Source organism: Castor canadensis, chromosome 13 (genome assembly GCF_047511655.1).
Source record: "Castor canadensis chromosome 13, mCasCan1.hap1v2, whole genome shotgun sequence".
NCBI classification, from domain to species: domain Eukaryota; kingdom Metazoa; phylum Chordata; class Mammalia; order Rodentia; family Castoridae; genus Castor; species Castor canadensis.
In genome coordinates, this window is record NC_133398.1 from 24,757,185 (window position 1) to 24,772,258 (window position 15,074).

General features: G+C 43.3%; 1 protein-coding gene across 14 annotated transcripts in view; it reads left to right on the forward strand.

Moving 5' to 3' along the window:
• Window positions 1-15,074, forward strand: part of Ptpn3 (protein tyrosine phosphatase non-receptor type 3) — a 140,068-nt gene that overhangs the window by 79,329 nt on the left and 45,665 nt on the right. For 12 of the 14 annotated variants that reach the window (XM_074051295.1, XM_074051296.1, XM_074051301.1 and 9 more), the window contains 4 exons: window positions 1,718-1,770; window positions 7,462-7,582; window positions 8,647-8,734; window positions 11,619-11,707. In XM_074051295.1, coding sequence (XP_073907396.1) covers window positions 1,718-1,770; window positions 7,462-7,582; window positions 8,647-8,734; window positions 11,619-11,707 — 351 coding nt within the window. The other 2 variants (XM_074051305.1, XM_020173907.2) reach the window with 2 other exon arrangements.

A 15,074-nucleotide genomic window follows, 5' to 3' on the forward strand; every position in this document is an offset into this window, starting at 1 on the left:
TCTGACTTGGATTTCTAGCATGCCTTATCAGATCTGCAGGCAGCCCTCATCACCTCTCCAAGGAGAAGTTCTCCACTACCAGACATGTCTCAACTATGTATCAGGCCATTTGTGACTCAGGGTGTTTTGATGTAGTTAGCATTTCTTCAGGATGTTGAATCCCCCGACTTGTTTGAACTGTTGGTGGTAGCCAGTATTCCAGGCACCATCTCCTCCCTATGGAAATGGGGGATCCAAGCCAAGATGGAGACCCTGAAGCTGAGAGAGACAGAAATCTGTCCAGGAACATGTGAAAAGTTGAGAGTAGGTTGCAGGCTTTCAGTAATATGTAGCTTGTATTTTGAAAACCATTCTTTGGAAATGTCTTTTCTTCTGACTTCATGGAATTGTTCCTGTCTTGACTAAACCTCGTTAGCTTCTTTCTCGGGTGTCCCCCCAAATCACCCACTCTAACACTGGCTAGATATAATTTAAGCCCATCTTGGTAGGAGAGCAAGTGGCTCGTACTCATCCTTTTTCTTCCTGCTCTCCCATGGGCACTCTGGATCTCCAGGTAAATGGAAAGATGGTGAGCATCCCTGAGACTCATCCTAGACGTGGAGAGACACTTACAGGCTCCAACAGGAACACAGAGGTACTTGAGGGAAGATGGGAGCCCCTCATGTAGGGGTCACCACTCTCATGGAGCTTCAGGAACACCAGCACACAGCACAATGGACAGGAAGGAGATCTGCTGGGGGTGGGTGGCAACCAGATTAGACAGAGAGGTGGGATGATTCACATCTTGAGAACTTCATGGGCTGCCATGGAAACTGCTTGTATTTTCCACTTCCCACTGGGTTGCTAGGAAGATGCTTTTAAAATCTTAGTGTCTTCCAGTGTTGCTGTTAAGGAGAATTTTCTTTGTCATATCCCCCACCTACCCTTTCCCAGCCATTCTGTCATTCAGCAGTGACCCCTGCCCAGGTCTGCTGGCAGTGCTCCCAGGTAGACCATGGAGTCAGGGTTGAACATAGAAAAGGGAACAATCAGAGGATTCAACACATGACTAAGATAGGTGGAATCACTGGCAGAAATGGGCATTTGGGAGGACAGTGAGTTTAGGGAAAAGTGAGAACAAGTTCACTGTAGATTTCTACAGGCAAATCTTCAGGAAGGCAAATAGATATAGAAACCTTAAGTAATTACAGTTAATTAATTTAAGGAATTGCAAGTGTTAAAATTCAGAATACTTGTCTACTTTTACCTTTTAAGTGGATGCCACCAATCTAGAAAGTGGGTAATCAAGAGTCACAGAGTCCCTAGAACTCAGGAATTTAGTCAGGGAGCCCACAAAAAAAATCACTTGTCTTTACTATAAAGATTTGAAGGTTGCCCGTTGATCTAAGATAAGATTTTCTCACTTCTCACAGAGAAATGAGCCTGACCTTTGTCAAACAATCAACACACTGGCCAACGTTAGGTCTGTAGCTTCAGGGCACTTGTGGTGTATATGATTTCAAACATGAAAAAGTTATCTTTTTATTTTAAAAAATCCTTAGTATATTACCTTTATTATTTGAGATTTACTTTTATTATAGATTTTCCCTTTATTATGGTTCATGTGTTCTTTAATGGTTAATCCAAGAAAAGAAAGGCATGTTCTACCCATGATCTATGAGCATTTTGCACTCTTGCTGGTTTTTATGCCTTTGCTAATACCTGTTTCTCCTGACAGGTTAACCTGCCCTCTGAACTCGGCAGTGGTTCTAGCATCCTATGCAGTACAATGTAAGTCACAAAGGGAGCATTGCACAGGTACAACGGTGGTTTTGACCAGTATATTGAGAAAGCCATCAACTTCTCCTCTTTGAGTCCCCATCCCCTATGAGTCCTGTGGGGCAGCATGTCTCTGGATGTCAGGAGAGTCCCACTTTTACCCTGACTTATACAGTCCTCCTGCTAGGGAATGTTGGATTAAGGAAAGTGATGCAGGGGAAAGGAGTGGGTGGGCTCTGGTGTGGCATTTTTTTCCAAGGGAGCACATAAGACAGCAGACAGCTATCACAAATGGCGTTTTCCAGAGCCTTTGCCCAGGTATTTGGAGTTGACCTCCATACAGATCCCAGTGGAAAAATATTTATACCAGTCACCTGTTATAAACATGGAAACTGAGACCCAGTTAGGTTAAGGAATTTGCTGGAAGTCACTCCTGTTTGTTTGGTGCCTGTCAAAAACACTATTGGGATCTTATGAATTTATTTTTAGAGTTTCACTACAGCTAATGGGTTATATCCTAGACTACAAAAGTGCTTTCCGGTAGAAATATAATATGAAAGCTGCATATGTTTTTCTAAATTTTCTAGTACACACAGCAAAAAACAGTAAAATGAAACAGGCAAAGTTAACTTTTAATGTTTTATTTAATCTAGCATATCCATAATTACTTTATTATTAGTCAGTGCAAAAAATTACTAATATTTTACATTTGTTTTTCATACCAGTGTTTGAAAAACTGTCTGAATTTTACACTTCCTGCACATATCCATTTGGGGTAGCTACACATAGCTAGTGTCTACCATATTGGATACAGAGCCCAAATGGAATTTTCCATCAAGATGGCTTAAGCTGGAGTAGGAATCCACTCATTCAGTCAGCAAGACTGAATGGGTGTATATTATTGAGCATATATATATTCCATGTCAGTTCCTGTGGTAAATGCTGGGTCTATACAATAAAAAGAGCACAGTGTAGTACACTTTATAGTCAGCTGTGTGATCCCCGTACAGTGCACCTACATATTACTGTGTAGAGCTTTGTAGTACCTCAAGATTTAAGAAGTCCTCTCTACCTTCCCAAAGTCCCAGATTACCTTGGCTTATTATCCCCTTGACTGACAACGTGGCCAGCAGTTAAAGGAGCAAGATGGTCAGACCTCAGAGCAGGCACTGGCCAAATTACCCACCCTACTTTGGTCTCGGAAGAAGCAAAATGATACTCAAAAGCTATTGGGAGCTGCTGAGGTGGCCCTAAGTCTAACTCTTTTCCTAGCAGCAGAGAACAGAAATAAGAGAGGTGAAGTATAAGATAACTGGGCCAGCAGCTTACCTGTCCACCTACATGGAAGCAGGAAGTGGGGGGAGGAGGATACTGGGGATGACCTCATGATTTTGAGTGCATAGTGAGCCTACTTGTAGTACTAAGACAGACCCAGCATCATTCTCCATCTTACCGGCCTTTTCTTCTCTGTAATGGGAAACTCAAAGAAGTTGCCCTTCCCTACAATACACCTGGATTTGCAAATTCTCTTTCCCTACAGTTTATCTGGAACAGACCTAGCCATGTTGCATCCACATTGGAAATGTCACAGTCAATCAGTGTGTGCCCTTGCTGGTCTCTAGACCTCATGGACCCCACCTTGTCAGGCCAATCAACTGAGGCCAAGCTTTCCCACATGGCAGAGTAAGTTGAGTGTTCACAGCTAAGCTTCAGGCTTGAGACACAGGAATACTTACGTGGTATTACCTCTCTGAACTTAGGTCTCACCTGTAAATGGAGGTGACAGTAGTGATTGTGACAACATGCAGTCTGCCTGCTTGGCTCAAATTAAATAATACATGTAATGGTAAGCTGACTGAGTCAATAAGAACATGGACTGAGGCCACATAACCAGATCTGGGCTCTTCTGCTTCTCTCTGCATGACCTCGAGCCTCTCCAGGCCTCAGCTTCTTCACCCATCAAGTGGGAACATACCAGTATCTATTTCATAGGACTATAGTGAAGATAAAGTGAATGAGTGTTCATACAGCTCTTAGATCTGTGTGTGGTGCATGGCGAGTGTTAACACTTGATGTATTTTCTTGTCTGCCCAGAAAAAAGTTCTCTCTTATGCCAGACACCAGTAATCTTAAACTACTTGGGAGGCTGAGATTTGAGAGGATTGCAGTTCGAGACCAGCCCAGGCAAATAGTTCACAAGACCCCATCTCCAAAATAACCATAGCAAAATGGACTGGAGGTGTGGCTCAAGTGGTAGAGCACCTGCTTTGCAAGCTTGAAGCCCTAAGTTCAAATCTCAGTCCTACCAAAAAGAAAAAAAAATTGCCTATTGTAAGCAACAGACTCTATTTTGAGTAAAATTTAATAACCACATTTAAAACATCATCTTCCAAGCTCCTGCAGTCAGATTATCTTCTGCAAAAGACTGATAAAACTGAGGCTAAAGGAAGTTGCTAACACCTAAGAAGAACAAACTGACTCCTATGGGAAAATTAGCATTACTGTCATGCTAATAAAGTCATGGGTTGTCAGGCAAGCAGGTGTGTGTGTGTGTGTGTGTGTGTGTGTGTGTGTGTGTGTATACTGCATAAGTAGAAAATTACTGGATCAGAAGGTGTGCCTACATTTTATCTGGTTTATTTTGTCCTGAGATGGGTGCCTGATATTTAAGTCCTACCAGTGATCAGCTAACCAGAACATATTTTCATCATATTAGATAAAATATACAATGTTCTGCAGCTAAAGTACCCACAAGATGTGGTGGCAGAAGATTGCTGGTGGCCTGTCAAGAGTTTATGAAGCACAAAGAATGAAGTTTTTGGAAAGACATAGTTATTCCACAATGTCCTTGTCAAGGCTCTGCACCAGCCTCAGGATAGAGAAACTTTCAATTTCAAAGGTATCTCTACCCTGGTAGGGAGACAGGCAAGGATCTGAGGATGCGCACAAAGGATGCACCTTATCCTGCTTGGGGGAGAGAGAGGGAGCCCAGAAAAGCATCCTAGGAATGACCCACAAGAAGAGTCTCTGAGATCAAGTTGGAGTTGGAAGAATAGCAGGTAAAGGACTTCTCCAGCAGGAGAAGGAATTTAGGGAGTTTAGGGCATGTGGTGTGTTCGGTAGGTGAGAGTAAGGACTGTAGTAAGAGTCTAGGCTCCCAGTTAGCAGCTGAGCAGCAGTGGAAGGTCCCTTCTTTATCTCAGTTCCCTTATCTGTTTTATGGGGATGAAAGCATTGCCCATCAGAGGGTTATCTTATGCATCAAGTAGGATGACATTGAAATCTGTGGAAAAGGCCCAGTGTTGCAAACACTGTGTGGCTGTTAAACTGTTTCCCCCTAGTGGCCAGCACAGAGCCTTGCAACAGAATTGCTGTTTAAGATTTCAAAGGAAAATTACCTAATAGGAAGGTTCTTTGGTTGAATGTTTTGTTCAAAATATTTGTCAGTGACTGGAAAAGCAAGAAGCCTGGGGTTCTTCAGAATGGCAGTGGATTTGGGCCTGCTATCTGATAGGATGAATGAAAATAAGGATCCAGGAGGATGTCCATGAACTAATGAAACAAGCAAAGGAAAATTAAATAGGATTCTGCCTTCAAGCTCAGGAAAGCCATTCGCAGCATCTGGTTGACCTTTGGGGACATCAGCAAAGGATGGAGAGCCCACTGGACTGGCAGGGAGACTGGTGGAGTAGTGGGGGACTAACATGAGCTTAGATCACCTAGGTCTGGTCATGACCCTGTTGAAAAATGGTCCTGTGATAGGGGTAAGTCCCTTCTCTCTGGACCTCAGTTTCTGCCCTTTTAATTTGAGTTTGAATGAGATAATTCTAATACTTTCTCACTGGGCCCCCCTGCCTGTGTCAGGAAACACCCATCATTTCCCATATATACACTATTATACACTGAGCCACACACAAACTCAGCTGCCACACTTGGGCTTACATCATACAGCCTTGACATTCCCATCCACATTTGGCTGACCTTAATAACCTGTGGTCTGACCTTGACCAAGTCTATGTAAATCACTTGACTTCTTGCTCTTTCCCCTTCCAAAACGGAACTTTACATTAGCTTCTGTTCAGGTCAGGTCCAAGGCCCCAAATCCCTGAGGCCTTGTGTGCCATGTGTGGTGTTGGCATTACAGGTGAGTTTGACCCAATCCCAGCCCTCAAGAGACTAAGTTTAAAAAAAAAAAACTTCTGTCACAGTGTGAGTCTGAAAGAGCTGGTGGGAGGCAGAAGGCCATGTGAGGGTGAACAAGGCTGAGAAGGTGTAAAAAAAGACACAACCTTGGACCCAACCTTTCACCTTTGTGATGACATCCACCTAAGTCACCATATGCCTTACACTTTTCCTCCTAGCCATGAAGTGCCCCCACAGCTGTTCCCGCAGTCTATCCTTATGACTGAGAAGGAGCTGTTTGATGTGGAAATCTGTGTTGTATTGGAGACCTTGAGGGTCCTTGGAAGCCTCCTGGCATTGAAACCAGGTGCAGGAAGAAATTCATTAGAACCTTGGAAAGATAAGGGTTAAAACTTTTAAGAAAAAGATTATTTTTGTTTTGTTGAGAATATAGAATGTAAGATCAGTTGCCCATCAAAGTTCAAGAGCTCACTCCTGTTTCTGTACATATGGAATGCCCCTCCTGGAGTCCTTTTCACAGTCTCTTCACCAGTCCAGACCCCAGATTGAGTCCCTAGGGCAGCCATGTGTACTTGTGCATGTTGTACACTGCACAACTCTCAAGAATACCCATCACATCATAAATGTCAACAATTTGTGTCCGCAGACAGCAAGCAGTCAGGGAGAGGGTACAATTTGAGTCAAGGATACTATGGAAATCCTTCCATAGAGCTCCCTCCCTCTTTCCTCTGCACCTACATGCCCACAACACAGTTCCCCTGATAGTTTTCTGTCTCCTCTCTTTTGACTCCTCTTAGAATGCATCCTCAGCCTGGGTGCAGTGGTATAAGCCTGTAATCCCAACTCTCGGAAATTGCGACAGGAGAATTGAAAGTTCCAGGCCATCCTACATAGCCTACATAGCAAGACCCTGTCTCAAAAAACCTAAAATAAAGGGTGTCTTTCTCCCTTGAAACCTTGCCACTGGTCTGGCCTGGGCCCTAACTTTTTAACCCCACCCCTTAACATCCCTCATCCCTATGGCCTCTAAGCATATCCTGCTCCCCTTCCATACCTGCCTGAATCCCAGGGGGCAGGACAGGTTGGCATTGCCTCCCTTCCGCCCGTGGCCACTTTTTTTAGAGCCACTTGATCCAGTGTTACTAAGAAGTGTGACAGAACCTGCACAGAGACTAGCATACAGAGCACAGCATATTTCCTGGTGGGATCTCCTCGTTATCCTTATCCAGGGGCATGAGTACAAACTCCAGTGCCTGCTGCAGAGTGTGAGAGGACATGGGGTCAGACCAAGACCTGTGTTCCAAACTGTCCCCATTTCCTCTGTGCCCTTCAGGAGAGTGGCAGTTGGGTTGGGTCATGTGTGATTGTAGCAGCCCTGCCTCACCCCTCATGAGGGCTCAGAATGAAAGCATGGAATCCGGAGCTAATGAGAGTGCAGTTCATGTGGTCACTGAGCTTCCCAGAACAGGGCTTCCAATTCATGTTTTCCTTGGATGCTGTTGTTAATACAGACCACGTTGAAAAGGCAAAACTAACTGTCCTCTCATTCTGTCTTATTAGCTCATTTTGGAGACTTTGATTCTTCCATACATCACCCCGGCTATCTTGTTGACAGCCAGTTTATACCAGATCAAAACGATGACTTTTTAACCAAGGTGGAATCTCTCCATGAGCAGCACAGGTGAGGGGTAGCCTACTTTGGGAGCTGAGGTCGGGTATTTTCAGACATTACATCTCTCCTTCCTTTGGCTCATGGTCCTCTTTCAAGTCATCGGGAGGTTTTGAACCTTTGAGCTGTGATGGTGCAGATATATTTAACATCAATAGGTTTTCTGTGAAATGTAAAATCCAATAGGAGCTGCTGGGTTCCTCTCAAGATGACTTGAAATCCATTTCCGAAGGAAATGAGCATTGTGAAATCTGACCGTCCCACAAATTGTCCCCACCAGCTAAACCTTGTCATGGTTTACCACATTTAATAAAACAGGCTGTCCCTTTAGCTGGTGTTGAGTGGACAGACAGGTATATAAAAGTGCCAGTAGGCTGGATGTCTGTGGGTTCATTCTGCAAAACTGCATTTCCATGGAGGGTGCCCTCCCAGGAGCGGCTGCTTCAAGTCTTGCCCCCAGCAAACATACCTGGTCCAGCCTCCTCTTCCCTCTCTGCACTTGACTTCAGCTACTGGGGCAGCTGTTCAGTTCATGTCAAAGGAGGGCCATGCTGACCCAGGAGGCCAGCTCTCAAGGGACCTCTTGCTTCTTGGGAAGACCATAAAAACAAAGAGCAAGCAACTAGTAAAACTTCTAAGAAGACACTGCCAACCCTGTCTCCCAGAATTATTCCTCTGGCAGAAGTCACCATCCTAAAATAGCACAGGGTCAGTGGCGTTTGAAGTGTGGAGCCACTGGGAAGAGACTAGACAGAGGCAGAAAGACCTAAAGATTTCCTGTTAATTGGGCATCTTGGAGCAGTTGGGGCAGAAATTGCAAAAGGTGATAGTTCTCTCCATCTTAAAATAGGAAGCTCCCTAAATTGGAAGTATTTTTTAATAAAATCCAAGGTGCCAGAAATCAAGCTGAGAGGACAAGAAAAGCCTGTTCGGTAGAATTTAGGGTTACATTATTTAAGGGTAGTAATGTAAGGCATTTTATAATCTTAAAGGAATGGTAAGGTTTTCTTAAAAGCTGGAGTTAATATTCTCTGTTTGTTTACTGGGTGACCTGTGCATTTTCTCATCTTCTGTAGTGGGCTAAAGCAATCAGAAGCCGAATCTTGCTACATCAACATAGCACGGACCCTTGACTTCTACGGAGTGGAACTGCATGGTGGTAGAGTATGTATCCTTGTCGTGTCTTGGTTCAGAAATTATTTTTGTTGTGAAAGTTTGATAGCTTCTTTAATGAAAGAATTTCTTATCTGTTATGACAAACAAGACCTTTTCAAAGCTGTTCAGAAGGTTTGTCAATACTGAGTTTCGTTGGCCATTGATCCAATTGTTTTTTTTACACTTGCCATTGTACTGGATGGCTTTTTCCTTCTGAGGAGTCAGAGGACTAGAAACATGTAATCTTTCTAAGACTATTCCATACTATGATTCAACAGGAAAATGTGTTTAAGTTGCCTTTCAAGTGACAGTTGATGAGCCAAGGTTCCTACTATTTAATCTTAAGCACTGTTCAAATTAGACCTACTCACTCAAATATGATAATTTTATTTAAAAGAATTATGGCATGATTGTGAAAAATCAATAAATGTTTTGAATTGATTGTGATCGTTTAACAGAATTGGCTAATATCTGCCATCTATAAATTTCTTTGTGCCAGTTGACTGTTGAATTTATTTCTCTCAATAATGCCACAAATTAGGTATTATTACCATCATTCCCACTTTACAGATTGAGAAAGTGATACTCGGGGACTACACAGAGGTCACACAGCACATAAGTACTGTCCCAGCATTGTCTAATCGTGTCTGACCTTTCAGCACTGATATTTTCTCTCTGTCATCAGCCATATCATATGCAAAAGGAAGCAAATATTAATTGAGCACCAGCTATGTGCTGGCCTGTGTTCCAGAGGCCTTTATAGGAGCCTCATCAAATTGATATTCTAATTATCCTCATTTACAGATGAGAAAGCTGCAACTCATGGAAGTTGAGTAAAAGACCAGACTTTAAATCTATATACTATATCCACAATTTATATAAAAACAATTTCATTTATGTGTGTCACTTCAGTCCCATAACAGTCCTGTGAGGTGAGCAAGGTATAATGTAGGTAATAAAGCAGGGAAAAGATACTAGATCTTATAAAATAACAACTTTGGAACTTAATGGTTAATTTTTATTCCATTTGCAAATTTTTTGTCCTTGGAAGAATGTTTTGGAGAACCTTATTCACAGTTGGCAAAATGTGACTTTATATCTGTCTGAGTTGACCTTCCCTACCCCCAGAATGGAAGGGACAGAGGAATGGAAGGAGGAAGGGGAAGGAAGGAAGGAAGGAAGTGAGAGAGAGGAAGGGAGGGAGGGAGGAAGGAAGAGAGAGAGGAAGGAAGGGAGGGAGGAAAGAAGGAAAAAGGGAGGAAGGAAGGACGAGGGAGGGAAGATGAGCCGCCTGACTGAGACCCCCAAAGTATCAGAGTGGTTTGCTTTATGCTAGGCTGTGCTCTGTGAGCTAAATCCCCAGATCAATGGCTTGGTCCCATATTTTTTATAGTTTGGATTCTACACTGCGTCCAGGTATCTCTCTCCTGTCTAATCTCTGCAGTGCAGTAGCTTGACAGTCCAACTGCTTGTCTGAATTTTCAGTCTTTCCAAGTGGCTTCCTTGTCACAGCAAGGGTTGCAGACCAGCTCTTCAGTGCTTCAGCCCAGAAGAGACATATCGCTTCTGCTCAGAGCACATTGGCCACAACTAGCCACAGGCCCTTCTTCTGCAAGGGGAGCTGGGATGTGGGGGTGGTATGGGAATTAATTTAGCATAACTGTCTGTGGTGGTGGGATGAAGGTACACACTGAAAGACCATAGAACTGACAGTTTGAGAGCCAGTCCTTGACCCACCAGACCACCCATTTATTTCTGTATCCACTCAGTTTGGGTTTCATTTGCTGATTTGTTCTCCTTCCTGTATTGTGATCACAGGTGTCACATTTAAAGGCAATTCTGCTGTTCACTGTGCAGGATTTACTTAAGCACATGATTTCACTTGGGTTCTTACCGTGAATACTCTGGACTTTTCCACCATATCAGCACTGCTTCCCTGTCCAGTTTCTCTAGCTCCCCTTGTTCCTATTGCTACTCATAGATGATGTGCCCACAGCAAAAGAGAATGAACATTTATTATATTTATTATACACCAAACCCTGTTCTAGAGCTTCATGTGCTGACCCTGTTCTAGGTTCTTTCTTACATTCTTTAATTTCAGCCTGATAAAAACCTGTGAGGTATAATCTTTACTATGCAAAAAGAAAACGAGGCTTTTCTGAGCCCAAAATGACATATCTGATAAATGGCAGACCAAAGGCTCACATTCAGTGGTAACCACCTTAAACTCTGCCCTGTCTTTGTAATCACAAGTATCTGATTGGAAACAGGAACCTGTGTGACTCAAGGGAAAAAAGTGTTGTAGTTTTAAATTTTATTTGCTTATACTCAAGTGCATCTAAAACAGCTTAAGTCTTTGTGTTTTTCTCCTGTGACTTCATTTGTTTACGGCAGTGCCTCACACATAGGCCCTTAGTAAATGTCCAGGATGTTGGACTTATAAGCAACATTTATTTCTTAACTGGATTTAGAGTCAGTTCTACATTTGTAATTTTTCATCATCACATCGTACTAGCTAACACCTTTTTTAGTAATGGAAGTTGAGATTTGTACAAAGCTATTCAGGGAAGCCTTTCTGGTTTTAATGTGGCTATAAAATGCTAATTATTAAAAATGAAAAACTGAATGTCTATGTAAGTGATTCAGTGGGATTAGTAGTCTTACCTGGTAGCTTCCTAAGCCAAGAGTTGTGCTAGGCCGTGTGTGCACACACGTGTGTGCTCACTTTAGAAGAATTAGGTGTTGAGTGCTTGGATCTCTGTGTTCAGTAACATTTTCCGCTTTGGAGCTTATACATACTTCTATTTATAAGCGTTGTGGGTGCTTTAAAGTTGCCGGAGGGCATAAGCATGACTGTCACAGACTGTGAGTCTGAGAGCCTCCTTTTTTACAGGATCTGCACAATTTAGATCTAATGATTGGAATTGCTGCTGCGGGCATCGCTGTATACCGAAAATACATTTGCACAAGTTTCTATCCTTGGTAAGTGCAAACAGTTCTAATTATTGTCTGAATCATACTTTAAAAATATGCTGAACAAAAGTAATGTTACCTCTAATTTTAAACTTTTATTTCTAAAGAAGGGGTAGAGATCTTCCCCCCAGCTTTAACCTCTGACCTGAGTTTGATCCAGATGCAGTTCTTAGGAAAATTAGTTTGGTTTTCATTAGCATTCCCTCTCTTCCCATCATCCTTTTTAGCTTGGAATACTTGATGGAAACCTGGCAGATAAATGACATGAGTCAGCTCTTAAGAGTTAAGAAATGCTTCGTGTCCCCCACTATCTGCAGGAGAACATTTCCAGACTCCAGGGGCCCTGGAACTGCAGAGTACCAAACCCTGTGTATATTGTCTTTTCCTAAACATATAGACCTATGATAAGCTTTAGTTTATAACTAGGTCTAGTAAGAAATTAACAATCATAACTAATGATAAAATAGAACAATTATATCAATATACTGTAATGAAAGTTAGATAAATGGGAACTTTCTTTTGAAAGAATCAAGGCAAATATTCAATTTTCAGATTGTAGTAGACCATGGGTAACTGAAACCAAGCAAAAACCACAGGTGAGGAGGACTGCCGTATTAGTGAGTTGAACTGGTTTTTGGAGAGATTTTGAGTTGACTGTGCCAGGCCATAGAGCTTTTTTCAGGGAAGCACCACCAAAAGTGGTGCTTATAAGTGACTTTGTGAGGGTGTGCAGGACAGGGATGGGGTAGGTTAAGGAGAATGAGTGCCGCCAGCTCTAGGAGATGCCGAAGTTTCCACATGTAAAGAAAAGAGGCCTAAGAGAAGATTTGTGACAGATTTGTGCCGTGGCAAATTTAACCTATGGTCTAAGTCTGTTCCTCAGCTTGGCAACAGAGAACTTGATGAATTGGAAACAAGTGTGTTCACCACAGCTCTGTTTATGATAGAACAAAAAAGCTATAAATAAATTAAATCAGAGGTAATTATCATAATAGCAGCTGCATTATCGAGTCCTTTGGTATCCACAGCACATTACTACATATTTTATTTGATTTATCTCATTTTAACCTAAGACAGACACCATTACTATCCCATTTCTCAAGGAGAAAACTGAGGAACAAAGAAGTTAAGTAAGAACCTGTCCAGCATCATACCACCCAAAATTCACTTACTTGAAATTCATACCCAGTTTGTTGAACTCCAACACTTACACGTTTGTTCTACCGTGAGAAAGTCTATTTGTGATAAAGCGCTTGACTAGGATACTGATTTCTCAGTTATCAATATGTCTGTTTTTGAAACTAATAGCATGTTGTAGCCCTGTTCACTTTCACAATAAAATCAGTAGGACAGGTAACAGGTTCTTCTCTCCCTCTTTCACTTTTGTCTCTTTGAAAGTCCCTCACAGGAAGCATGAAACCTCAGCCTCGGCTTGGCTTGCTGAGATGTGGCCTGGGCGACTCTCAGGCCTATTCAGGTCTAGGGCCAGGCAGTGGGGACGGCCTCATTTTTCCTTTTCAGGCACCTCCAACTGCTGGGGGCTTTCTGCACATGCCACAGGCCAGAACCACCTGGCTTCAGCTTTGTCTGTGACTGAATCTGCAAAGGCCCCACAGACTAGGGCTACAATGTCACATTTCAGGGAAGATGTGAGTCCCATAAGGACACTTGAAAAGAGAAGGAGGAAACTCGGCCCTAGGAGGCAGAGTTACAAACAGAAAAGCCTTTTTGGCAGAACCTACAGGGACTCTGACCCTCCTGCCCCCGTATCTTCTGCACCCTTCAACTCAGCCAGCTCCTGTCAAGGCCTGGTCCTGCCTCTGGTGCAAACCCCAAAGACCAGTAGGGAGGCCAACCCCAATAGTGACCCCAGAGTTTTAAGTCAGGTGCACAGGGCAGGATCAGAGCCTGCAAAGTGAGCTCTAGACCACTAAATAGGAAGGGCTTTGGCCCAAAGGAATCATTCTAGAGTGAGTGTAAGTCAAGAGACAAGTGTGAACACAGTAGTGAATAAAGGGCAGGTGGTAGGTCAGGCTGGAACATGGTGTGGGCGTGGGGAGTGGCAGGAGAGAGGCCTGGTTAGTCAGTGCCTCCCAGCCATGGAGCCAAGACTCCATCCTTAGTGCTCTGAGGAAATGCTAACCTCTCCTGCGTGCAGTGGTCACACAGTTCATTATTTATTTGATGCCTATCTCCCTCATTAGATTATAATCACACTATTCAGAAGGCAGTGCCTATTTTCTCCTTCCCTCTGTCCCCAGGCCTAGCACAGTACTTGGTACATGTGGACACTAAGCATGAATAAATGAGGGCAAGCAGGGGTTCCCTGTAGGGCCTTGGGCTCAAAACAGATCTCACCTGCAAGTCATCACATTTACTCTGGGAGAGAAAGAACACTACCATGTACAGAAATGGGGGCCAGCAGGAAGGAGAGGTAGCAAGCACTGAGCTGGAGCCCCCTGAATCAGGAGCCCCATGTGTGGAACCATTGGGAACAAGGAGTCCACAGTATCCCATGGGCTGAGCAAGGCTAGGGTAAGTGCTCAGAAACTGGTGAGTTTGGTTCCACGTCTGCCCTGTAGCTCAGGAGCAGCAAGGAGACCCACCCTACCTCAGGGAGCTGGCCGGGTGGGGTGCAACACACACCAGGAAGAGTATCTCAAGAGGGTTGAGACTGGTACCCTTCTTTGTCTTGAAATGGCTAGCTTGCAATCACCCCAGAAGTTCACTTGTCAGGCACAACGGCATGTTTAATTAAACATCTGTTTAATTTAGGTATTTAATATTTAATATGTATTGTAGGTGTACCATATATGTTGCTAATCCAACTGGGGAAATGTCACATGAATAAACTTCCATTATACCTGTCCAGCCTCTCTGTTCCTGAATGTTCTACCAAATATGATCCTACAGAAGAATGGAATTCCTTTCTTCCTTCAAAGTATTGCAGAAGTAAAGACCAGTGGGTAGCTAAGCCTCCCTTGTATGGATTACAGTAGGTTGGTGTAAGTGAATGAGATTGATTTTAAAAGTGAAGTCGTTAACTGATTTTGATGAAAGGAACAGGCATTGAGGGCCAGCTGCATGTCAGGCATTGTACTGGGGACCAAATGTGCTTAATCTTCCAGCTCCTCACAGGACTACTTTGTGAGAAAGGCAGTGTTACATCACCATTCAGCACACTTCATAGTGTAGGGTCTAAGAGCGCAGACTCTGGAGTCAGGTGACCCCTAAGCCAATCCTAGGCAGTGGTGTCTCTGAGCCTCAGTTGCCCCATCCGAAAACTGGGTACAGCATGACAATAATAATTGTCAGGACTGCTGCAAGACTTAATGGAGAGGATGTTTGCGAAGCTTTTCTTGTGGCCCAGTACGTA